Source organism: Heterocephalus glaber, unplaced genomic scaffold (assembly GCF_053883595.1).
Source record: "Heterocephalus glaber isolate CG9 unplaced genomic scaffold, H.glaber_assembly_v1.0 deba00001004, whole genome shotgun sequence".
Taxonomy (NCBI): domain Eukaryota; kingdom Metazoa; phylum Chordata; class Mammalia; order Rodentia; family Bathyergidae; genus Heterocephalus; species Heterocephalus glaber.
The window spans coordinates 2,709,399-2,737,284 of record NW_028258179.1 but is presented as its reverse complement, the minus strand read 5'-3'; the positions used below and the strand labels follow the sequence as shown (position 1 = coordinate 2,737,284).

The following is a 27,886-nucleotide window of genomic DNA, read 5'->3' as shown; positions in this document are numbered from 1 at the left end:
AAATGTCCCCAAAAGTCCCATGTTCAAAAGTGGAGCTTTTGGAAGATTATTGGATCATGGAAGGACTATATTCAGCAGTGGATCAGTCCTTTGATGAGTTCATAGCTAAATGAGCTGTTAGCAGGTGGATCACTGAAGGTGTGACCTGGAATGGGGTATTCTTGTCCATGGCTCTCTCTCTGTTTCCTGGCTGTCATGAGATGAGCAGTTTTCCTCTGCCACAGAGCCCAATGAACAAGGACTGACCCCACTGAAACTGTAAGTCAAAATAAATCTCTCCTCCTTTAAATTGTGGGTGTCAGGTATTTTGCCTCAGTGACAGGAAAGTATTTAATATAGACTGGATAGTTTATAACTAAAAACCATGTATCTTTCATAGCTTTTCAGGCTGAAAGTCTGAGATCAGGGTCCCAGTATGGTCAGATTTGGTAAGTCACCTCTTCCAGGTTGCAAACTACTGTTACATGGTGGAGAGAAGGCAAGAGAGTTGAACAGGGTTCCTTTTATAACACACTGATCCCATTCATAAGATCTTTATTACCGTGATCTAATCACATCCCAAAGGCCATACTTCCTAATATCATTACCTTGGTGGCAGGGCCTGGAATATGATTTAAATATATAAGTCTGGGCTACACAGACGTGCAGTACTTGACACAAGGAGGAAAGAAATGGGACATGAGCCAGAGAGTCCATTTCTTCCATGAAAGCAAAGATTTTCCCTACACTTTCTCGAAGCATACTTTCTTAGTTTTCATTGGAACCTACAGAACCATGGAGCCAATGTGCTATGTTAGGGGATACTGATATGGAGTGGATTTTTAGTTCAGCAAATTAGCTCTTTGAACAAAATTAAAGTCTTATTAGCAATAGAAAAGAGGAGAGTGAACACTGAGTAGCCATGACTCCCAAATGTATATCTTTATTGATATTGTTTTGAATATCAAAACAATGTATCAAGTGTCTATACCTCACTTTAAAAATAACTATCCCCCCAGTGATAGTCTCCTAGACAGTTTTTCTGTCTTCATTTTTCAGTTGATTCTGCTATGTGGTCAAAGTCAAACCTTTAACATCATCTTTGTTTCTTCATCTCTCTCACTATTTCCCTCTACCCAAAATTACTAAGCCCTGTCTCATCTTAAATACATCTGCTTCATTCTACCTGAAATCCTCCCAGCCTAGCTGAGACGACCATCCACATTTTATTCCTTCCTAACTAATCTCTTTCTTTTAATATTTCCGTTACCAACAAATTTTTTATATTTTACTTCTAGTAATTTTAAAAAATGTTAAAATAATCCTAATCCTCCCCCAGTTAAAGTTAATTAGGGCTGGGGATTTAGCTCAGTGGGACCATGCCTGCCTGGCAAGTGGAAGGCCCTGAATTTGATCCCCTGTACTGGAAAAAAATGTTAGTATTTCTTCTCTCTGAATGACACTTCGAACACTTTGATCAGCATCTCTATTTCTCTTTTTAAATTAAAAAAATTTAATCACATCTCTCTGTAAACATATATCAAAATATAACATTGTACTCAATAATTTATATTTTATTAAAAATTAAAATAAGAAACAATAAAAATGCTTATTATGGCCTAAAACACTAATTAGCCATACTCTCCTCTCCAGGTACCCACTCTCTCATAATATCATTTCTAAATCTCTCCATTTAAATTATATGGAATTTCTCTCAATCTTTAAAAGTGGTATAGGGCAGGGCCTTATTAGTGATCTATTTATTGTGAGAGCCAAGCATATCTCTTACCATAACCAATCACTGAAAATATTGCTATTGATAAATTATTATTATATTCACTTTAACTCTCTTGTGACTTTCCTTCTAAGGACAGCCTTTAAGACAAAGTTGAAATAAGATTCATTACTGTATCATCCTAACCCAACACTCCCAGCCACACAATGCCTACACACATACATTCATATTTTTTTCAAAAAATTAGCAAGTAGTGTATTTTGATGCATATTTTGTGAGAAGAAGCAGGAGAGGACTTACAGTGACTACTACATAAAAAAAGAAAACTGGCTAAGAAATCCCTCTGGAGGAACCATTAGGCATTCTATCACCTGTTATTCAAAAGTCAGTCCACTTTTGCCTGATCATGAGGCCGTTCACCTGGCTTTTCTTCTCTTTTCATTCTTGATTGATTATAATACTAGCCTTTATCCATATTAAACTCATCTGATTGGAACAATCCTCCTTTTTTTTTTTTTCCTCCACATTCAGAGTCAGGCTCTCTGAGCATGTAGAGGTGGCTTCAAATCCCACTTCAGTCATTTGAATTCCTGTGGGTTAGATTCCAGCTGAAGGACTGGAGCCTTCTTTGTCCATGAACATCACCTTTGTTACCATTTTGCTTCTACCAAGGTGGTGAGGGGCTTAGCAAAAGATCGTGTTGAAATACTTTACAGTTTTGATCTTCTTTGATGGAAGCACATGACCATGAACTAACTCATCTCAGAGCCTTCTGCTCTTCACTGTGCAGCTTGAAAAAGATGATTATTTCCTCACAGAGTTCAGACATTGATAGAAGGAACATTATTTATGAGCTAAAACTTTCAGCTGAGTACAAAATGGTTTCTATTTTTTGTTTATAGAAAATGTTAACCTCCTACTTAATGAACCAATTGAACATTGGGTGATTTCCAGAGTTGAGACCCTCCTGAAAAGCCACTTGAACATAAAAAATCAATTTCAACTAAGGATCTTATTCTATGATTTTTTTATAAAAGGGCCAGAGCCACAATGGCAAAGGTAGTTGTAGGATGGTTACTTAGTTCTATAATCAGTTTTCATATCTGGGTTTGCTAGGTTTTGTACAATGTAGTTTATTAGGTTGTTAAAAAAGCAAATCACATAGAGTCCTGAGAAATGGATCCACAGGGCAATGTCCTATACCCATTGTTCCTTATTGCTTTGGGACTTGCTGACTTTGAGCATTATGGTAGTTTACAAAAGTGAAAACAAATCCAAGAATGTTAGGAAAATTTTTGCTCATAATTCCCAGAATAAAAGACTCAGAACAAAAATGATCTCTGCCAGAAAGATGAGGATTAAACAATGACCATTAGGAGAAAATATTTCACTTTCATATTTTATTTTCAACTTCTGAAGTAAAGCTGAACCAAGATAATAAAGAAAGCTTGACATGGATATTGTCAGTCTGTTTATGAATCCCAGTTTTATCGCAACACAAATAGATAAATAATAGAAGCCTGTAATGCTTGCCTCTGAAATAATAGTTAAACTGAAACTGAGTACGCAGAAAACAAAAGATGAATGGTTGTTCATAAACATAGTTTTATAACAAAATCCATTTATATAAACAACCAGTGGCATATCCTTTCGGGATTCTTATTAGCCAGGATTTTCAAAGCTACATTGAATGAATTGAGTTTCAGAATTATTTCCCAATCTTGTCTTCTTGGGAGGAAACATCTGTTAACTGTATGCAAATGACATTCTGTTTTTTTAGGGACCCAACAAAGAGCCCTTAATGTGGACCCATTTGTTAAAGAAGAAAATACAGCTTGTTCAGAGGACCACAAATAATGTCCAACAAGATATGTTATAAAGATAGCAGTTTTCTCTTAAAAATTGCTATATTTGGATCCAGTGGAGAAGAGAGTTTTACCTTTGATTCAAAACCTGTCTAAAGCTTTTTGTTTTCTTTTTGCTTGGTCGCCAGACAGACTGAAGTTAGGAAACAGATTGGCCTTGTGGAAGGAGTGTACAGCAGACAGTGCGGAGAGACTAGGCAGTAAATCTAGTTTGGGTAATATTTCCACATGTCTGGCAATTACACTTGGAAGCCAGGAGTCCAGACATTCTGAAGCAGATGTCTCAGTGTGCGCCTTCCTTTCATACTCAGTTGGGTCTCTCTGCAGCAGAGTGACATTGCTCATCTTGTACATACTAATTTTGCATGGGCTAAGCTTGGTTTGAGGGCAAGGGGGGTGTCTTTAAGCGCTGTTAGCAGCACGAACAGCTATGGGAGTCAGTCAGATGCAGCTTAAGTGCAAAGATGAATAGAAAACTTTGTCCTTACAAAGAGCTCACAAGTGTGGTTTTGTAACAGAGGAAACTGACTGTTTCCTTAAATAACTCTTAGGGGAAAAGATCTAAAAGCTAACAGCAACATGATGCCTAAGAATTTTAATATTTATTCATTATACTTACATGTCTGAATTACTCTCTAATATTCCACATATGAAGGCTTCTGTGTTATATATAAGAGCATAGCCACTGTTTTTATATAAAAAGCAATGCATTGTAAGTCTGAAAAAAATTTACATTTTCTTCAACGATATTATTGGAACTTAATTGATATATTTCCATTTGCTACCATTAAGAAGATACATTAACTAGAACCACTGTAGAATAATATTTTACTCATGCAGTAGTTCCATTTAAACTGGAGGTAATACATTTTATTGGTGTGCTCTAGACTTATTTATAAACATACCTGATAAATATCTCTTATTGTTTTCATTCTGCTCTTCCTTGGCAGTAATTTTATTTAGAGCCCACTATATAATAAGCTGTTCTTTTGAGTTTCTGTTTTCATCTCATTTCTCCTAGATTTACATGAATAGGAGTAATAGAAGTATTATATATATTCATATAGGAGTATTCATATAGGAGTAATAGAAACATTCCCCAAATTATATTTTCTTCTTGATACTGATAAACTTAAAAGAACTCTATTTTTTATAGCTACAAGCCAGCACATTTAAACTGTGTGTGTGTGTGTGTGTGTGTTTTGTCTTGCTATTTATAGTTTTAGTTTCCCATTCTGATCTGAATCTCCCTTCTGAAAGAATTGGGTGGATGATTTTTAAAACAATGCAGAGAGCAATAAAAAGACCAATCAAGGAAAAGAATGTGTACAAAGAAAATACTGTATCAATCCCCCCTAAAAAAGGATAGGATTTAGACAGAGAGGAAGAAGGGGAACAATTGACGCATAGTTGTGTAGGTGTGTGGCCTTCTCTGTGTGTACAAAGTGCGATGGAAAAATACAGTATGTGTTTAAATTTTAAAAGTTATGATAAAAGACACATTGTCATTAATCCCCTTCAAAGTGCACCTCCTTGCTTCAAACACATTCGTCCCATTGTTTTTGCCATGTTCTGAAGCAATTCTGAAGTCCTCTTTCACGTCTTTAGTTGCCCTGTCCTATCTAATGTTTACCTTTCATGGTTGTCTTTATTTTATGGAAGATCCAGAAGTTTCCTGGTGTCAAATCTGGTTAGAACAGTGGCTGAGAATGCACTATCATGCTTTTTTCAAGCTGCCTTTCCACTGGTTGGCACTCAGCTCCAGCATTCGCCTTATTTTTGATCATACCTCCTAAAGACACTCACAAATGAGGTCCAGAACTGCAAGAAAGATGGGATAAGTTTATTTGGAGCAACAGGGGCTATTTTGAGAGGGATTAATAACAACCTGATGGTAAGAATTTGTTTTTAATTTAAGCATTCGCTGTACATTTCAATCACACTTAATATATTCGTATGTGTATGTTTGTTTAGATTGTTTTGCTTCAAACTCCAGCTATATTTAATGACAACCCAGAACTATTGGGAATAAGAATTATCTTTCTCTGCCTCCAGGAAATAAGTACCTGCTGATTGGGACTACACAGCACTAGACTGACCAGAGTGGAAGGTGGTACTATCTTTGTCTGAGCTGTGTCTTTTAAGTGAAGTGAGCCTGGCCCTGGGTTATTCATTATCTGGCACTCTGAATCTAGAATTTACCCTCCTACCCATCTCATTTAATCCAGTGTGGTGCCTTAAATACAGATCCAGGTATGTTCATGAGAAATTAAATTCTGGCCTATTTCCACTTTTCATTCAAACAAATCTTGACCTACTTTTTTGAGAGTCTACACCCTTTGCAGCACCATATGGTTTTTACAAATGATGAGACATTGATACCAGTCCATTCATACATTTTATTTTTACCTCTAATTTTCTGCTTTATGACTCTACAGAACTCTCTAACTCAGAGCCCATTTACTTTGGACTTTATGGGAATACCCTTCGCTAAATTAACAGATTTACTAGTATTATGGTTTATATCTAGATGTCCCTCCAGAGCCTCACTCACTCATAGGCAGAGCTCTGGAAAGCCAATTGAATCATGGCTGCCGTGTAGCTGACTTGCTTTTAAGAGGTAGTATCTGGTTGGAAGAGGCAGATCCTGAGGGGCATGACCTAGACCTCCCCCCCTTGACTCTCTGCTTCCTGGTCACCATGACATTAGAAGCTTTTCTTCCACTGGCCCCACTGCCTTGCTGATGCTTCCTTGGAGCTGGCCAACCTTAGACTGAAATGGAGCCAAAATGAATGAGTCCTCCTTCTGTTAAGTTGTGTGAGGTGACTAAAATGAACCGCTAAGATATTTGCTTTATTATTATGTTTGTATGGTATTCTCATCAATCTAGTAGTTGTCTCTTATCTAGTCTTAATCCTAATACAGACAGCAAGGCAGCTGAAGGATCAAACTAGTGTAGTAGAATATTTATGCTGAGGAATAATAAGGGACATGATTAGCATAATAACCTCCACCAAATTGGAATGAACCTTGAATGTCAAGTTTAGGAGTCTCAGTTTTACCGCAGAGGAAAGGAGGATGATATGAAAGGGAAGTCTAAGAAGACTGACATAACATAGGAGAGCAATACTGCACAATGGAGAAATCAGAGTAAATATCAAAGCAATTAAATTCTAGTCCATATTCATAATACAGTCATGGGAAGTCATTTCTGTTGTTTCAGTTTCTTAATCTCTAAATTAAGAGATTGGATTGGAAATTTTTTCTCTTTTCTGAATCCAGTGACTATATCTTTAATAAGGTCATAATATAATTAATCAAGTTCATGATTTCAACTAGATAGAAAAAAATCAGTGCACGTAAACAACTTGGTTGGAAGGAAGAACAGAAAAGATTTTTTAAAAGTAGAGAAAAATATACAGTCCATTATGCTGAAATACTTCATTAATGGGTTTATCTGAGGTAATAATTCTTGGATCCAAAATCATCACCTCTAAGTTGGTTTGCTTTCAGAGGAATTTTATAAGTGAAATTCAGTGCAGTATCATAGGGATAGTGACTTCTCACAATAAACTTTTTCAGTGGTGAGTCATTATGATTTCAGGACCCACGAGCATCTGTCTGAATTTGAGCAGTGTAAAATAAGTTTTCCCACTGACTGAAGATACCATTTTGGCAATTGCTGAGGTCTGAGAAACTTCTATAATTATTACTAATTTTTTGTCTGTTATTAGCAGGTGTGCTGAGGATAAATACCCACTCTGTGACCTTGGAAAAGATCCTTGAATTATTTCACGTCTCATTTGCTGGGAAATGAAGTAGACTTTAATAATTTTATAATATTATGTTATTAAACTTAAATTACAGTATTTAGTTTCTTATGAAATAAAACATTTTGATGAGTAATTTGGTATCTCATGTTGAGTGTTCAGGTTTTACTTATCCAGATAATAGATTTATTGAGAAATTGTTTTTTTGGTCAGATGTGGCTTCATCCCTTAAATAGAAAATTAGCAAAAACTACTCACCTTTTTCTAAAATCAATAATGGGAGACCTTTTGCTTCTTAACAAAAACAACCTTTTTGTTTCTTCTATATATTACTCTAATTCTGTTCTTTTAGAAGGTATATTCCATAGCTTATTTGTAGAAAGATCTGATTTTTTGAAGGGAGCTCTTATGCAGTTTCTACTACACAGGGAGTTATCCTTTAATGACTTCCTTCAAAGAACTCTGTAAATGACTCATAAGGTTTATATTTCAGAAACAAAGACCTATATGGTGGTTCTTACATGCACTGTGCTTTGAGAACCCTGGTGGTAAACGGAAGGGCAAAGCAAATCCACAAATCTGGGCCCTGGGACCATCTTGTCCTAAAAACAAATCGGGTTCCTAACAGCAAATGAGAAACATAAGACAAATTTACTACCACACTAATGAGACACAAGATTTACCTGTCTCCACCTGCACAGGAGTCCTTCAATGGCCCTGGGAAGGACTCTAACAGTGTACTTGTGAGGCTTTGTGGAAGTTGTAAAAGTAATATATTTAATCTGGAGGGTCAAGGATACTGCCTGTTTCCATCCTACTCCTCTTTCCACTTGAAAGCACTGCAGGCTCCAAGCACATTTTTGGGTTCTAGCTGAGAGTAAAGTAAGTTGGGGATGCATAAAGCTTGGATTTGTTGCTGCATGGTTTTATGATGCTCAATCATATCTGGTTAGAAAGAAATTCTAGCCAGCTGCTCCAAGTGCAGAATGGCTTCCCAGATTTTTCCTCTCATGCCCAATGCCAACTCACAAGGCATCAGTTTCATGAATGTGGTGGACCAGGGCTTGTCCTGCAATGCGAACGTGAATCAGGCTCTTGGCACTATGAAAACGTGGATAGACAGAAATTGCTGGAGCACACCGTGGGCGGCGAGTGAGCGAGCAAGCCGCGAGGGGCGAGCAGCGCGGCGTCTGGCTTTCTGCAGCTCCAGCTCCAGGTAACCTCATTTCCTGCCATCTTCCCACATTGCTGCCTGCTGCTTCTGACCATAGCTACTATACTCCGTGGACAAAAGGGTGCCTGCCTCATGGGCTCTCCTGCACATCCATTATGCCTCGGACGCAAAAGCGAAAGCGTCCGGCTCCTAAAGAGCACTGCCCAGGCCAAGAGGAGACCCAGGTCCTCCAGGGAGCTCTGGCTCCTAAGAATCACTGCCCAGACCAAGGGAAGACCCAAGTTCTCCAGGAAGCTCCAGTTTCTAACAAACCCAGCCCAATCCAAGAGGAGACCCAGGTCCTCCAGGAAGCTACGGTTCCTAAGAAGCACCAAGTTTTCCACGAAGCTCCAGCTCCTAAGAAGCCCTGCCCAGTAGAAGGGAAGACCCAGGTCCTCCTGGAAGCTCTGGCTCCTGCTACCAAGAAGAACATTTTTTGGTCTTCATCTGCTCCTCCTTTGGTCATTATCCCTTGTACAGATTCTGCTTCTCAATCACAAAATCCTCCACAGGGCTCTCAGAGAGCAGTTTCTGCTACGACAGCTACAGATAACTCAAACCCAAGATCAAATGAAGGAACCAAATGCAAATGTAAGAAAAAGTATCTTTCTTCTCAGGCTCCATTCCCCACTGTACAGTCTCCCAGAGATGCTCTAACCAAAATGGCCAGCAGGTTGGTGAACTACATCATTGAAATGCACAAGATGCAAAACCCTATTAGGAAAAAAGATATGTTGAAGATAATCAAGAGAAAGTATAAGAAATGCTTCCCAGAGCTCCTGATAAGAGCTTCTTTCAACATAGAGGTGGTATTTGGCATGGATTTAAAGGAAGTTGATTGCACCGAGCATTATTATATCCTTGTCAGCAAAATGAATCTCCCCTACAATGGGATGCTGAAGCGTGGAAGGGGATTTCCCAAGACTGGTCTCCTGATGAACCTTCTGGGCGTGATCTTCATGAAGGGCAATTCCGTCACTGAGGAGGAGATCTGGGAATTTCTGAATAAGATGAAAATATACGCTGGAAAGAAACACTTCCTTTTTGGGGAGCCCAGGAAGCTCATCACACGTGATCTAGTGAAGCTGAGATACCTGGACTACCACCAGGTACCCTACAGTGATCCTCCCCAGTATAAGTTCCTGTGGGGCCCAAGAGCCTATGCTGAGACCAGCAAGATGAAAGTCCTGGAGTTCTAGGCCAAGATCAATGATACTACACCTACTGCCTTCCAGGCCAGGTATGAAGAGGCTTTGAGAGAAGAAGAGAGCGCTGATGAAATAATTTCACTCAGTGATAGCACAAGTACCACAGACAGCCAAAGTTCTATTCCCCTGATAATAACTTCTCCCATAGTCATTGAAGATGATGACGAAGATGCTTCATATTGCAGCTGAAGAAAGGAGACATTGTTCCTAGCAGTGAAGGGTGACAGTGTCTAGAGGGAACATAGTTTAGCATTCTTTTGTGTTCCTAATTCACTTGAATAGTTTGGATAATGTTGCTATGTTTAACATTATAATCTAAGCATATAAAAGATTGCTCACACGTGTTAATGAGTTTAAAAGTTTTGTTGTTTTATTTTAAAAAGGTGAAAACTTTAATTTTCATTATTGACATACTGAAAAGTTACATAAATTTGATTAAACATCTCTTAGAATGTGAAGAATAGCAGAAAAGTATGTGGAATAGAGGATTAGGAAAGGTGTTAGGTGGTTAATATTTGGTTTTGTATTCTATTTTTTCTGAATTTCATACAAATAAAAATGAATAACTTTAAAAAAAAAAAAAAAAAAAGAAAACGTGGATAGAGGAGGAATAAAGCTTGATGTTCCAGAGGCTGAGGCTAGTCTGCACAAAATCCTTCCAATCATCAGCCCTGCAAAATTTTAAGTTAATGATTTGTTTCTTGTTGAAAATTATTCAAAACAGGAGTTCTTTCTATCAAAAATTTCAGTCACACAGTGTGTTCAAATATATGAGTCAACAAAAAGTGCTAAATATTTTCATCACATTATCAAAAACAAGTTGTAAAATTAAAAGTCATTTTTTTCCAAGTTCTCTACTAAAATGTTTTTTGATTACTCATATAGGATGTACTATTTTCCTAGGGCTTCCATGACACTGGATCACAAATTAGGTGACTTAAGACAATGGAAATGTTGTCATAGTTCCAGAGATGCTCTAGAAGCCTAAACTCAAGCTGTGAGTAGAACCATGCACCCTCAAATTTTTCAAGGGCAGGTCCTTCTTTGTTTTTTAAAGGTACTGGCAGCCCAGTATTCCTGGATGTTGCAATTTCATGTCATTCTCTGTTTCTCTGACTTCGCATGGGCACCAGTCATATTGGATTAGGGAGCTACCCTAATCCAGAATGACCTCATTTTAGCTGATTCCATCTCCATCAACTCTATCTCCCCAAAAAACAATTTTCTCATATACAGATATTCCTTTTTTAATGGACTGCCTGTTCAACAGCTGTACAAACTTTGGATGAGGTGCGCTGTTTGGAATTAGGACTCATCACTTGGATTTAGCACCACATGGGATTTAGGACCAAGGAACATGAATGGCAGTGCAGCCTTACAGTGGTTTCTTCTACAGCACTGTCATTTTTTGCTGACTGTACTGTATAGTACAGTACTGTAGTTTTATGTTCTGTTATACATTACAGTGCCGCCTGTAATTTAGGCAAATAAAAACAAAGTCATGAAATTGAAGTTTTCTTTGACCATTTCTTTGTTCTGAATATTGTAATGTGCATACTATGTACAATTCCTCATTCAGCAGCCAATTCACTTAAGTTGCAGGTGTAGAATTTGGTCATTAAATGATGGATAGCTGTACTGGGGATTAGGGCTCCAACATGTTTTTTTTGGAGAGGGTAAAATTCAATCAATCAAACTAGAGAAAGGATTAAATTATCTGTTAATTCTCCCCAGAGAGACAAATGTTATTTATTCTTATTGTATGAAGAGATGAGCAACAGTATTCAGTCAGATATATTAAGGGGGAAAACTGGTATATTAGGCACTTAATTAAGGAAGCAGTGTTTTTCAGTTTTTGTGAGTTTCATCTCATTAAAGGTCAATTTTATGTTTGAAATTTATTGGGATTTCTTTCCAACAAATTTTGTTCTAAAAATACATTTTATAGCTAATATTGGTAATTAAGTCAATATCCTGTTTTTGTATAAGAATCCTCGACCCCCAGAAATAGTATATGATTCAGATGAAACCAAACTTGGGTCTGCCCTTGAGGGCCAGGTAGTTTGTTTCCATTTGCACGCATCGAATTGTCTCGATCCTCCTAATACATGGGCTGTGGGGTGTGGGGTCCTGCATGTGTCCATGTTCATAGCTCTGCCATGACTGGCTTCCATCTCACCTACAGGAGAAAGCTAAGATCCTTGCAAAGGTTCACAAAGCTCTTCTGTGTATCTTTTCCCTAGTCCTCTCCGCTTGCCTACCTCCAGTTTCCTCTCACACCATCCCTCATCTTGTTCCCTCTGCCTCCACTCGCCTGCTGTGAGATTGCCCCAGTCCTCCACTGCACAAGGTGGCCTATGAGCTACCTCTAATACCTCTTCCGGGCCCTTAAAGAACATTTTGGTTCTTGGCAAAGCACTTACTGTTATAGACTTCCTGTACATCAACTTGTAGAACTGGAGACAATCTGTCAGTCCCACTGGATTAAGAGCCATGAGACAAGTCTTTTTGCTTTATTTTGTTATTAACTGGGTTGGGGATTGAATTTAGGACCTTCTTCACACTGAACTACATCCCTAACCATTTTTTAATTATTTAAATTTTGATACAAAATCTTTCTAAATTGCCCAGGCTGAGCTTAAATTTATGATCCTTCTCCCTCAGCCTCCCACAGTACTGGGATTACAGGAATGGGCTGCCACATGGAGCCAGGTCTTGGGTTTGATAGCTATTCATTTTTAATGCCCAGAACAGTAGCCAGAGCATGGTAGAGACTCAATAAATAGTTATAGATGACCGAATCATAGATTTTATTGTTGTTGTTGTCAAGATTAAACCAGAAAAGCCGTGTCTTAAGTATTAGTTCTAAAGTCAAAATCAGTTAAATTGAGATATGCTATTGTGAGAGAGAAAGAACAAAGTGCTTTTCCTTTTACACTCTCATCGCTCTTCAAATTTCTTTTTTATCCCAGACACATAGGAGAAAAGCAAATTGTTCCCTTTTTGTAGGGACAGGGGAAGGGGACGTTCCCAGAACCTCTGCAGTGAGTCCTAGTCTCCTGCGAGCCAGGGCAGCACAGGGCGAATTACAGGAAAGGTAGACAAATGAGACTGAGAAGAAGCTGAGCTTTGGGTCTGATCAGTGCTGCTCTGGGCAGCAAAGACTAAAACCCCCCTAGCTTGCAGCACCTTTTAGTCAGTACGTGGGGAAATAAATGTAACAAGTGAAATGCGGAGTTCAGTACTTCACATTGGGATAAACAAGGTGTAAAAAGACTGGGGGGCAGGGGAAATCTGAGAACAATGAGGAACTACGCAGATGAAGATCTGGTTCCTCCCTGGCTTCTCCCACAGGTGTGGTCTTGTCCTGGAGATTACAGCATCCAGGGATCACTGAGGTCTCAGTTGTGACCCGAGGCCAAAACGCAATTATGTCTGGAATGTTGTAGGTGGCCTGTAGGCAGGAGAACCAGGCCTACTCAAATGATTTTTCCCTAGAATTACTGTAGCATTGCTCCCAACACCTTTTCTGTTTTGCAACATTTCTGGTCACCAAAATGAGTGTAGGAGTAAGATTCTCCAACACCAAGAAGCTCTCTGTGGATTCCATCTAGGTGTCCTACAATGCTGTTCAGCTCTGCAGGGGAGGTTACTACGGATTCCACAGGTTCTGCACTCGGATTCAGCAGACTGTCCTCCCCACTACACTTCAGTCCTCAGAAGTGGGCCCCAGTTTACTCTCAACTTTGGTCAGAGGTTCGCTCACCCCCTTTCTTGTGTTTGACAATTTGCTGTAGTTTCTCACAGAAGCCAGGGAAATAGTTGCCGTACTATTATCAGTGTATTAAGAAAGGTATTTTTAGAGGGTAAAATTGAACAGCCAGATGAAACAATGTTTGGAGCAAGTTTGGAAAGGTGTCCCGTGCAGAAGCAGCTGTCACCGTACAGCTGGGGTACTGAACACTTGGCACTTGGGCATGTTCTTGCTCACCAAGCCCAAAACTCTGAATCCTGCAGGGGTTCATGGAAGCTTCATTGGGTAGACATGACTGATTATTAACTCAGTCTTCAGATCTTCCCCTCTTCCCTCAGCATGGTGATGGGGCTGGAAATCCTGAGCTTTTAGTCACACCTTGGTCTTTCTGGTGATGAGATCCATCTGGGAGCCACCAAGAGTCCCCTCAGTAGAACAAAAAGTGCTTCCATGACTCCAGGAATTCCTAGGAATTAGAAGCTCTGTGTAGGAACCAGAGACATAATCAAAACACATATTTTTTATTATAAAGGATAACACACAGACGTATAGGATGTAACCTCATTGTCACAATGACCCTACAACCAATGTTGGTTGCCATTGGGCTGCTCCTCTTGTACAGTGATTTTTTTTAAGTAGTTTTATTTTAGTAATATTTATTATCATTGCCATCATGTGGAGTGGCAGTGAAGAGAGTCTGAGCAGAAGAGAACCTTGTCCTTTTCTAGGAGGTAGGAGTTCATTACCAGAATGAAGAATCATCCCTGTTTGACCCCAGATTCATGGGGATGGCTGGATTAGGGCTCCTCTCTGCTGCTCACCCGCCCCAGGAGATCTCATGGCTTGGACTTGTGGCTGAGCTGCTTTAGCAGACACAGTTCTAGGAAACAGCAGGCACCTCTAGTTGTGGCCCCTTGTTATTGTTTTATTGGTGCAAATCAGCATTAATTGCTTGGAAAATGAGGGTTCGATTTGCAGACACCTGTGGTGTCTCTAGTGCTCACTGCGGTAGCAGATCAAGCTGCTGTCATCCGTGGTTTTCAGAGAATAGTTAGGCTTCTGTGCAAGGCCAGGTTTCACCATCATTCATACTGCCAGGAAAGAGACACAGCGTTTGTTTTTGCAAACTTTTCGTCCAGATAGGAAGTCGTCTATCTTTTAAGAACTGCACCATAAGGCTGCAATGAAAAATTTTTGTATGATGAACAGCCAATCTCTTGTGATTATCTGTTTGCTTTTAGGTGAAGACAGTTTTGTATCAGAAGCGTATATCTTTAACTCCTGTGAAAGTTCATGGTTTGGCTCTCACGATTTTTTTACTGGGGTTGAGTTACTTAATTTTTGCTTTTCGTGCTGACACAGAGTCTGTTTGTTCCAGGTTGTGGGTAGTCTGTATATTTATTTGTGATCCTTTAGACTCCAATTTCAAATTGTAATGACCATTTTCTGGCACATCACTTTTGAGTGAGCCACACTGGGGCAGGCCCGTGAGAGACTGGAAATGCACAATACTTGATTGCACTTCTGAAAAGAGGATCTGCTCCTGCCTGGGGTGAGTATGGGCCAGATAGCAGCAGCTCATAGTCACCTGTGAGAAGGTATTTACTTTACTCATGCCCTAAAATACTTAAAATAAAAATGTTCCTCGCTTATTAAACATTTTTAATTAGTACCTGTTTGCAGTACATGACGATGACATCACAGGTACATCGCACATCTTGGTTCTTATTTTTGTCTCCTCCATCTCTCATCCTGCCTTGCTCCTTCCAACTCTTCTTCCCCTTCCCATTTGCAAAAGATCTATCTGCTCCCTATGATCTATCTTTGAGTTTGCACTTTATCATTTTTACAGCTGATTTTTGAAAGTCTTTTAGGAGATGCCAAAAAGTAAAAAGTTAATCTTGACAGCTTATTGGGAAACTGCTGTGTTGCAGGCCAAGATGACCAGTCAGGAAGTAAATGTCATGTCAGCAGGACCATTCTCCTCATTTAGAGCTGGGAAATGGTCACCAGATTCTTAAAATCCAAATCTTACTTATTTTCCACGCTCGGTTCAGCAGCACATACACCAAATCTTATTTATTTTCCTTTTCTGTTTTCTGTGAGGAAGGAAAAAGTCAAATTGAGAGCCAATAATTATAAGGGACAGATGCTTTTGAGACTTCCCAGAAATGGGAACACTTGGCCACTCTCTTCGAAAAAACTGTCCAATTATGTTAGAAAGAACTGAATGCTACGTGGAGCAGTCAGAAACATCACCGGTCCAAACAGCTGAAGCAAAGAAAGTAGATGACAACTTAGATCCAGGAGCCAATTGCAAGGTTGGTGAGAAGTGTATCTTCACAGGGAAGTGGGCGAGGAATGTTCTGCCATAAGTAGTGTAAGCAAAGGATCGTTTTGTTCTTTCTTGGCAAAGAGCTCAGAAGGAAGGACCAAGGAAGTGGAAGTTGACTCTTGAACACCTAAGTATGCCGTGTCAGTCTTACGAAGCCTTTGTGTAAATTCAGGAGCACCCACCACCCTGTGCACGAGGCCCCACTTGGAAGCATATGACACCTCTCTGGTAAAAGTCAGCCCTGCATTTAACTGAATTTGGGCTTTTATCTTGTTTCCGTTGCTTTCTAGATCTAAGATGTTGAGTAAGATACTTCACCCTTCCATATCATTAAAAAAGAGGAGTAATATTCCACCCCTCAGGGTCACTGAAAAGCATCAATGAGAAAACCCATATAACATATTTAGCATGGTAATTGCCACAGTCAAATGCTTACTAAAAGATTATTCACATAAACAACAAACAGTATTGTGCACATAAACATGTTGGTAGATGTTTTGTGTGTATACACATATATGTGTTTAAATATAATTAAATATATGTACATATTTAAATGCATCATATATTTAACTATATCTATGTATATTTAATGTACATTTAAATTCTTAGTATGCTCCAGATTTCTCAAGAGCATATATTATCAAAGAACCACTTCTGATATACATATTTTATATTCACTTACATTTTCCAACTCAATATTCCTGGAAAATAGAATACAGCTTGCAAAGTTACAATGATATTTTTTGGATCTCTGCCTATATGCCACAGTAAATCCTGCAATGACCCATAATTCTTTGAATGTTTATGAGGAAATAGGATAAAACTACCTTAGACCACTCAGAGAAAGTAGCACAAATGTACCCTATATTTTACACAGACACAAGCACATTCTTCACAAGTCACTGTGGAATGTATAATACCAGCAACATTTTACAGGAAATGGTCCTCATTCCAAACATTTCAGATAACCAGTGAACATAATAAAAAAATGTATACATTAAGATTAAAACAGGCATTCATGTGCTGAAACCGGTTGTGTCAGCATTATTGTATTATTCATTACTGCTTAATTTTAAGTGTTTACGAAAGTTCTCTACAATATTGAATGAATGTAGAGTATGTTAGTAAACTAAGTGTTATGAGAAAAAAATCATTCTCATTGTTTTTGTGACCACTGTGTCCTAGGGACTTGACTGGACCTAACATTTTCTTCTGAGATCCTTAAGACTTAAGACACTGTTGGAACGCCACCCCCATTCTTGCCCCTAGGGACGTTCAAAATAGCACAATTACTGCCATACTCAAGCTGAGACCTTTCCTTGATAGCCTTTTTTCCACAAGTTGCCCCAGCATGAAATAAAATCACAGCACTTAGAGTACAAAAACACATCAGGGCCACTTGCCTCTGAGCAAGAAAGGTATGTTCAAGCCCATATTAAATCTTAATTTATTGAAGCTGCAAGGAGGCAAGTCAGCTAAGTGTAATCTACTGTCTTGGATAGGACCTTGAAATATAAAGAGGAAGAGAAGAAATCAAAATCTGAAAAAGCATGGACTTCAACAAGAAATTATCAATATTGGCTCATTAACTATATGTTGATAATAAGAGAAAATATACCTGGGGTGTATGGAGGACCTGTAAGTCTAAAAATACTCTAAAACGAAAAGTTAATTAGAAAAAATAACTGCCCTAAATGTAACTTATTTCTGGGTTCTGAAGAGGAATTATAAAACTGAGTCTAATCAGTTGGTTTCTTCAGAGTTACAAATGCTTAAATTATCAGCTAAGCAAATCTCTTATTTTGCAGTCCATATGATCTACCTGTATGGAAAATAATTCTGGTCAGAATGCAAATGGTATCAGCTATGGACTGACCACACCCAGGGTAGATCTCTTCTCAGGCCCCTGCCATCTGTGGGGCAGTGGTGCATTAAAGATTCTCACACCTGACTGGCCAGTGGACCCACTACTCCCTGCCCAATAAACATCAGCTTATTTTCCCTAGAAAGAGGTTCTTCGTGGGAGTGGGTCACTTGGAGGAGTCCTTTGGACAAGATTCTCCTGTGGGTATAAGTTAAGGCTCCATGCCTTGATAATTCCTCCTGCCCCACATCTCTACATTAGTTAGCCCTACAGTAGTAGAAACATATCCTCTCATTCTACAGCAAAGGCCAAGTGAGACAATAGCCTTCCCCAGGTCCCAGAATCTGGCAGTCAGAGCTGGAACCAGAACAAGGGAATCTGGACAGCTACAATGTTGGGGGAAGTAACACTCAGCTGTGCCTTAAAGCAGAAAAATAAAACTGACAGTTGAAGCAAAACACAGGATTGTTAGATATTTTTGCATATTTTATTGTCCTACTGTATTGGTCCATTTTCCTACTGCTATAACAAAGTACCTGAGGCTGGTTAATGTATAAAGAAAAGAATTAGTTCATGCTCACAGTTTTGGAGGCCATGAGTCCAAACAGCATGACACCAGCTCTGGTGATGATACTTGTGGCTTGGTCACATCATGGCAGATGGTAACATGGTGGAGGCACATGTGAGAACAATCCCATGATGAGATCAGGAACCAGAGAACAAGGAGGTGCCACCTTGCTCTCTTACAACATCTTGTTCTCATGAGAACAACCAGCTCATTCCATGAGACCAGTATTGACCATTTCAGAGGGTGATACTCAATGCCCTAATCACCTTTCACCAGTCTCCAATATTACCATATTGAGGACCGCATTTCACATGGATCTTTGGGGGTCACGCTCAAGCCGTATCTAAACTTTAGCACACAGACAAATCACTTAATTATTTAGTGGATGTCATATTAAATCTGATGTGTTTGGATTAGGATTTCCTTAGATTTACAATCATTTCTAAGAATACTTGGTATTTTTCTTAATGATATGTGTTTTTGTAATTTATTCGGTTGCCTTGGAATGAAACTATAATGTCCCTGAATCAAATAGGAAATTATAATGGTAATTAGAAAATGTTTTTAACTTAAATGATAATGAATAATTGACATATCAGAACAAGTAAGACTCTTGTAAAGCAGTGCTTGAAGAGATATCGAAAGCTTTAAATGCAATTTTGGTAGTGCCATTTTCCTGAAATATTTTACATTGTGACTGCTTGTATTTATTAATGTTACTCTAATCTGTTTTACTCAATAGCACTCAATTCTCAAATTAAATTCCCAAGGAGAATATTATCCCAGGTAGTGATGATGGACCAAATGCTCAAGGGTAGGATAAATAATGAAATACATGCTAACATAAGCATTATTTTTCTTATACAGTGCTATTTATGATAGTTATTTATGATACTATTTATGACAGTAGATATAAATAATTAAAAAACAAGATTGTCACTATCTAACAGCACAAAAATATTTAGAGTATTTGAAGTAACAGAACAGGAACAATTTTTAATTTAATAGTATTATAAAATAGTCTTACAAGATTTTGACACATTTTCTTCAGGTTTAGTGTCTTGAATTTCTATAGTTCCTGAGAGGTGACAATTAACTTCCTCTCGATATTGTGTCTATTGTATCTATATTCCTCTCGATATTGTATCTATTGTATCTGTTATTTCAGTAACATTCTAAACAGTCTATTTTGATAATGTTAACATTTATAGGCCTTTGATTTAGAAAAAGATAGCAATGGTAAAGTCATATATGCTATTTTCTATAAAAATGCAAGTTTGAAATTTTAAAAATTATCTATTTTATGGACTTAAAAAATACAGACAAGGAGAAAATGTATCACCTATAATGTCATCATACAAAAATGATCATTTTCAATGATAATCATTTTTAATAATTTGTTATGTACCTTCCAAATTTTAAATATACTCTTATTACTTACTTATCAAAATAATAGAACATATTATTTAGAGTTAAATGCTTTAAAATACCCCTCAAGTTACCACATGCTTTAAAGAAATTCCTATAAACCATTATGGTATTGTTCAACAATTACATCTGTATTAAGTTTTCTTTCCTTAGGCACAATTTTGCATATCAGAGCTCCTGACTGCAAATAATTCAGTATAAAGGTACTAGTACATTGATTTTTTCTGGTACTGGGGATCAAACTCAGGACCTTGTGCTTCCCAGGCAGGTACAGCATCACTGAGCTAAATCCCCGGCCCCTTGTACTAGTGTATTGGAAGGCTATCAGGGGGGTTGAAAAAATGATGGGGAGCCAAAGGAAGCTGGTTGATAGGAGCTCCCAGGATGGTTTCCAGAGGCACACACTAGCATGGATGCCAGGGTGCTTACAGTTCATACAGGATACCTCCATAGCATCCACATCTGCTGTCATTAGCACCATTAGCACTGCTATCACAGGGGACATTGAATATCACCAGACTGGACCATGAAAAGATCCAAACCAACTCAAAGAGGGCGTGACCAAATCATTTCAGTATGTGAAGTATCTACCAGAATGACCCCAATGCATTTTTATTTTTTATTTTATTTTATTTTTTATTTTTTGTTACCTGGGATCAAACATGGGTCCTTGCACTTGTGAGGCAGGCGGTGGAACTACTGAGCTAAATCCCCGGCCCCTCAATGCATTTTTAAATTTAGACAAAAAATTATTAAATACAAAAGAGGCAAATACATGTAACACCATTTAGCAAAGTTAGCTATTCTTAGTGGAGCGTTCCAATCTTCACTAGTAATCGAAAACATAGACAGTTCTAATGTTAAATAAGGTGACATGGGCAATGTGGGCTAAGAGAGCAACATTCTCTTAAGGAGTTGAACATGGTGACTAAAAGAAAGGGATAGCGGGGGATTTAGCTCAGTGGTGCCATTGCCTGCCTCACAAGCGCAAGGTCCTGAGTTTGATCCCTGGTACAAAAAAAAAAAGGAAAGAAAGAGAAAAAGAAAGGAAGGAAGGAAGAAAGAAAGAGAGAGAGAGAGAAAGAAAGAAAGAAAGAAAGAAAGAAAGAAAGAAAGAAAGAAAGAAAGAAAGAAGGAAAGAAAGAAAGAAAGAAAGGAAAGAAAGAGAGAAAGGGATTGGCAAGTTTGGGAGAAAAAATGTCACCCATAGATGAATTCCCAGACCTCAAATTCAGCTGAGATCTTCAGTAAAGATCTTCATTCAGTCAGCAGGATTAGTGTATCCCCAGTGGCTAAGTGACTTTTAACCCTGGAAAGACCTCATCATCTATGAAAACATTGAAGGAATCAAATTTAAAGTATTCACATTTCTGTGTTAAAGAGGATTCTACGTGATTACAAATGTTAAGTGTTTTTAACATTATAAATAACTTGCCATGATGGGGTAATTAGAATTAAAACTGGTTAACTGAGTAACTGACTTGGCTGAGATTTTAAATAGAAATTTACTGTGATATTAGATATTAATTTAAGACTCATCATCTTAAGAAAGAGAACCAGTCATCCAGACCCTGCACTGGGGCAGAACTCTGTGATGTGCGGTGATCAAGAACCCTTCTGAGAGATGCTTATCAACATACATGATAACATGCTTCAACAACTTTCTGATAAACATCAATTAGCTTAATAACTTCTGACCCCAGCTGTTTTTATGCCTTTGAAAATGCTACATTTAATGAGGCTTGCAATATCATCTTAATAACAATTTTAAAAATCCAATCTAAAATGTTTACCTTACCACTTTCTCCCGTACAATGTCTTTATCAAGGCTCACTCTGGATTGTTTCGAATGCCTGTCTCTTTGCTGCTAAACTTTATTTGACCATAGCTCTGAATTAGGTTGTTTGAGAAATTACTTTAATAATATGCCTATTTAATTCATTAGCTTTTAAGAGTTACCATAGTACTTGAGATTTTTCTGTCACTCAAAAAATAGCACTTAAAAAGACAATCATCAATACTTCAGTTAAAATTATCACCAAGAATATGATGGATTAAATTTATACATAAGATGAAGTAATTAGCAAGGCCTCTGTAAAAAAAAAGATTGCCAAATAGCTTGTTGATTTGTAAACAGAATGATAAAATGTATCATCTGAGTTCACTGTTTAAGGAAGAATAGATTTTTGGAGTTGAAGTTATAATAATTTAATATTCTCTTTTTAAAGGTTGTGCTCCAAATAATCTTTCCTATGCACAAAAGCCTTCTTCCGGGACATTGAAAATATATATACGAATCCCAGAAAAAGCTTGCATTCTGAGAGACTCCCTGAGCAGAGATTGGAGCATGAATACTGAGAAGCTACAATAATAATTGATGGCTATGATGAGAGTTTGCTCTCTTCCCATCCAGGATACTGAAATGGCTCTTTTTCTTGCTACTGAAATCTCATTCATTCCCTCAATCTTTTTCAACTGTTACCCAAAACTGTACCATGAAGCATATTCTTTCTTAAAAGGAGTACTTAAAATTGGGCTTTTCAGAAATTTTTCCTAAGAGAAATTAAAATAGTCTATGTCTCAGCCTTGTGTTTTTTTTAATGTTTACCTTCCTCTCATGGATGGAATAGAAATAAAAGTTTTAGAGATGAAGGAGGCATGTCGTGTACTTGTATACTTGACTGGAAGTATTGCAAAGGCAGAGAGTATTTTTGCTTGTTTTTTCTCCTCCTCTTCACTATGTTCCTAGAATCTACAACACTACAGTTACCCAATAAATACAATTGAATAACAAAGAATAGACTATTAGTTTTACATAATAGCTACCATCTTTCAACTTACACCACCTATTTTCATTTTCACTGGCTTCACACATTATTTCCATATGTGGTTCACCCGAGAGACTGGTGACATTTAAATTCTCTCTGGGCTATGAACTGGCTTCAGGGCCTGGGTTATTACTTTGAGTCCAAAGGGAAAAACTGAATTCAGCCATCTGGGCAAAACTGGAGAGGTTTTAAGCAAAGTTCACTCACTGAGTCAATGGTCTGGTTTAGTTTTAGAAGGGTTGGGATAAAGGGTGGGAAAGAGGTCAGAGCAGAGTTGTCAGCTGGAGCAAACATCGAAAGGATTGGATCTGCAGATTCACAACTGTATGAGGCTTTGGTATGAGGACTTCATACCAGAAGGATTAGATAAAGAATGGGAGAAGGCTGAGGTTGAATGAGATCTCAGAATCTAAAAAAAGTAAACTGCGTCTTCACACAAATGAATCATTGGGGTGTCACAGTTGAGACTCGTAGTCTCAAGTATCTGCTTTCTGCTCTGAGATTAAACAAGCATTGTGCCCCTGTTATGGAAAGGGGGAAGGTAGCCTTCAATGGTTCAGTTCACTCCCAGGATCATACAGGACTTCTTTGCTCAAGAAATAAGAAATAAGTTCTGGTTTGAACAGAAAGTGTGATTTCTCAGAGCTACTAGTACTACTTCTGTTAATTCACTTGCTAACTTAGTTCCCCTCTGTCTTAGTCACTTTCTTCATCACTGAGAGACAATATATGATATCTATAATTTAAAGAAGTCCTGGAAACCTCTGAAATGTTACTGGAAACCTCTGCAGTAGGCTCCAGTTTCCTGCTCAGTGTACGATGCAAGCCTGAAGAAAAAAAGAAAATAAATGACAGCGCTAAAAGAGACAGAAATTGGGGAAACTGGGAAGACCAGTGCTGGTGTAGCCAACAAAGGCACTGGCTGGTCCAAGCCACTGATTTTTACTGGTGATCAAGTGGGGTAAAGGCGAGCTACATGCAAGAATAGGACTGTGTGTAATGATGTAAGGTCTGTGTGGTTTCCATGAAAATTAATGTAAGCAAGCCTCATAAAGGACAAGACAAAGAATTCTCAAATTAGGAACAGAATAGACAAAATATTTGGTTGCAATAGAACATTATCCTTCTAGTTAAGAAAGGTTTAGTTATGGGAAAGGAATTTGGGTGCAACTTACTCTGACCTCGGCACGGAGGCTTCAGCTGAACTCATTTCGATAAAGCCTGTTGTGGAGTTAGCTCTTTACATCCTGCACTGCTTACAGCCTGCTTTGAGCATAATCAATATTTCGGTCCCCTGCAGAGAAGTTTATTTTGGCTTATATTTTCAGTCCATGGACAACTGACTCCAAAATAAGAAGGTGTGGTGGAAGAGCCTGAGCAGAGGACATTTGCTCTAGTCGTGGAGGCCAGGAAGCAGAAAGAGCAGAGAATAGCTGAGGAGGGAAATACACCCTCCTTGGTAACGCCTCCAGGGACTTGCCTCTTCTGACCAGGCTCCACCTCCTAACAGCCCTCAGCTATATCATCCTCATGATTCAGTCACCTTTCCAAAGCATTGGCTATGAATGCATGAGGCCTTTGGAGGACATTCTTATTTCAAACCATATTACCCCCTGTTTGAGTCACACTGAACTTCATATGCATGGATCCCCTGGAAGGAGCTCCATGGAAGGAGCTGGAGAGCTTTGGGAATGCACCATGCAAATCAGGCACCGAAGCTCCATGGAAAAACACAGTGAATATTATCTCCTCTGACCACTTGTGTGTTCAATTGCCCCATCAGACCACTGAAAAACACAAGTTTAGAGAGAAAATCTCAAGACTTTGACTATAGAAAATTGTACCAAGAGTGGGTCCCTTGTGCAGCTGCACAGGAATCACATGCATGAACCCAACCCAGGTGTTAGGCTTGAAAGACACATGAAAATTTTACTTGAAAGAAGCTAGTAAAGCATGAGGACTTGGGAAAGTAAGATTCCCCAAAAGCTGGCAACCTGCAAGGCTTTTCTGCATCTAAAAATATGCTGTCACCTTCAGTATGTATGAAAAGCAGAAGTTTCTGCAGTGGACATAAGATCTTCTCTTATCATTCTAGAGGAAACTTAGCAATGGGTTTTCATTGAGTTATTGTATTTTGGAATTAGATTTCCAAGAAAAGCAGACGTCTTGATTTTAGCACAGACACAGATACTACATAATGCCTGATTTTGAGATATATAATTAAAGGCAAAATAGAAGTAGATTCTGATGTGAGAGGTTGTGAAACACTTTTTGTATTTTAAAAAGTCCATTCTTTTTCAGATAATTTCATTGCTGAGGGAATTCACTTTTCTTTAGAAATAATGTGATCAATAATGGTGGGGTTCCTAAGTTAGTCATGATTATAGACCTGGCATTGGGCTAGGACTATAATGGCAATAATGCCATTTAGGAACAAAACCTTTGGGTGCAGGTGTGGTGATAAGAAACGCATTTCTAGGTTTTAGAAATTGTTCGACTCACCCAGAGGGAGAAGGGGCTTGCCTAAATCCTGTCAGTGGAAGTGGTGGGTAGGAGTTTCTTCCAATCCTAGAAGCAGTGTGGAAAGCTGTGGGAGGCACACAGGGTGAGAGATGGTTAAAAACTCTCACACGTAGATCATCCTGGTATGATTTACTAATGTTCTACCTTTCTACAAGAGAGGGACTTGTGCAAGGAAATTACTGCTTGACAAAATATTAGCTAGACATCCTTTTACTGTGAATCCAAAAAGACTTCCCTCTCCATAGGCACCTCTCTGGTAGAAAAATTAAATTTGCCTTTACTGTTACAGCAATATCTTTTGGAAAAATCAATTATCTTCTGCTGTGTTTAGGACATGGTTTTTCCTCTCTGAAATTCATGTTGAAATTGGGTCTCCTATGTAACAATGTTGACAAGTAGGAAGCCCTTAAGAAGTGATTAGGTCATTAAGAAGGATTAAGGTAGCTCTGGTAGGACAGGATTAGTATCTCAACAGTGGGATGCCCTGAAAGAGCGGATGCTCCTGATGTTTTCCCCTTTACCCATGCCTGTGTTATTGTCCCCACTCCATGTGAGTTGAAATAGCGTGAAGTCCTCACCAGAAGCTGAGTAAATGCTGGCACGATGTTCATGGACTTCTCTCTAGAATTATGAACCAAATAAACTCATTTTCTTTATAAATTATCCAGTCTGGAAAATTCTGGCATAGGGATAGAAAATAAACTAAGACATTCTGTGACTATTAGAGAAGCAGAAATATCATGATTGTGTGATAAACCTAGAAATATTTTTAAAAGCTGTTCCTACCACTGTACTTTTAAAAGGTAAGACTATAAAAATACCATGAGAAAGTGATAGTTATGAATTTACTCACATTATCAATAACAATGCAATGCATTCTTCCTTAATATTTCTGAATTTAATTCTTAATTAAAATACTAACTTTCATATTAAGTGTTCACCAAACCATCAATAATTTTGAGCATCTGCCATTATAAATAATTTCAAATAATAACATAAAAACATAACATAATGTTGAAACAGACTTTCCAGGAGTATGATATAAGTTTGAATGTACTCACATTATTAATTATTATAAAATGCTTCATCTGCATGCACATGGATTTGAAAATATCTGACTATAGCAAAAAATTATCATGAATGGAAATGATAGATTATATTTTGAAATGTTATCACATCAAGTTAAAACAACTAAACCTCCATTTTCTACTTTATTTGATATAAAATTACATATATTATAAATTTTAATTTTCCATATTTTATATCATTCAAAATATAATATAAAAGAAAATAGGTTTTGTTATGTTTCCAAATACCTTGTAAATACCATACCGTTAAAAAAATATCAGCCCCAAGCAAAATGCTTCACATATAGGTATATATCTCTAAAAAGTTGTTTATGAACTAAATATATAAATTTGTATTACTAATTATAGTGCATAATTGCTAGAAAGGAAAGAAATGAAACCTACATTGAGTGTTTTTATTACTTCTTCTGTCAAACTAGAAGGGAAATAAATAAAATATCAAATTTATTTCAGTAAGAATTTCAAATGAGGAAAGAACAATATGAGCTGCAGAGCACATAAAACATGACTAGTTGAAAGAATTAAGATTAAAAATACAGAGACACAAGAACATGTAATGAAATGAAATGAGTTTTTCTCAGTTGTAATGGATAGTGTGAGAGTATGAATTGAAATTTCAAGTAACACAATCCAAAGTAAATATACTCATGCAGTTGTTTTACTAAGAAAAATGAATCTCTCACAACAAAAGCCATCATTTATAATTATGCCATTAAACTCTAGTGGGAAATAGGGTGCTGTATTTAAATTTTTTGAATTTCAGAGTAGTTTCCTTGTCTAGGCCAAGAATTATTTTCTCTTCTACTAAATGAAAGAAATACTAAATGCAGAAAATATCCTGTTGTTAAATGATACTACAGATTGGAACTGGCTATCTTCTCTGGTGTTTCTAAGTGGATATAATGATGTTGTGTTTTATTTTTCATGGTACAATATATAATATTCTAGACTACAAATAATATTTGAATTATAAGAAGCTACTGAATATTGGCTTTAATATTTAAACTCATGCTAAATATTACTAGGCCTATTTTTAAAATTTTCAGTAGATATAAGGAACTATACTTCCACATATATCAGTATGATGTATAAATATCCTAAATACTTTTTCATCAGAAAAACATTAACATGTTTTATGGATCTCCAATGTCATATATATATATATATATATATATATATATATATATATATATGCCATTTCTCCTTTGTTTGGTCTTTTATTATTTATATTTATCCTCCTACAAGTTACTATATATTGTCCTTTCTGGGGATTTAATATTTGAATATGTTAGAAAAAATTCTATTTAGGAAAATACTATAGGTCTCTACTTTAACATTTTGGATCTTTCTGTTCTTTCTCATCATACTTCACTCTCTCTTCTGTTGTCACTGCCTTAACTAAATGGACTGAAAGCTTTCAATTAGAAACCAATCTCTCTCATTTCCCTTCTTTTCTTATCACTTCTTCCTTTAGTTGCATGGAAAGACATTTCCTATCTCAAAATCTGAGAATGATGGAAAATCATCCCAACTTCTGAAATGATTACTTTGGAATTGTAGAATTTTAATCTCAATTTAATTAGCTTGGCATCATATAGCCAGATGTCCCCCGCCAAACTTGTGCCCCCTCAAGGTGTCTGCAGAGGTTGACCAGCAGTCCTAGAATGGGAAAGTTTATTTTAAAATCCTACTGAATGAGGCCACTGAAATAACAAGTTAAGTCTACA

At 37.6% G+C, this 27,886-nt stretch overlaps 1 protein-coding gene and 1 pseudogene across 1 annotated transcript; both read left to right on the top strand.

Annotated features, from left to right (window-relative positions):
- Positions 1–7,593: 7,593 nt before the first annotated feature.
- On the top strand, positions 7,594–10,272 carry LOC101724300 (melanoma-associated antigen B3-like). Its single transcript, XM_087209316.1, has one exon. The coding sequence runs from the start codon at positions 8,680–8,682 to the stop codon at positions 9,760–9,762; it is 1,083 nt and encodes a 360-aa protein (XP_087065442.1). The 5' UTR covers positions 7,594–8,679; the 3' UTR covers positions 9,763–10,272.
- Positions 10,273–15,696: 5,424 nt separating this feature from the next.
- LOC147828553 (uncharacterized) overlaps positions 15,697–27,886 on the top strand; it is a 52,022-nt pseudogene continuing 39,832 nt past the window's right edge.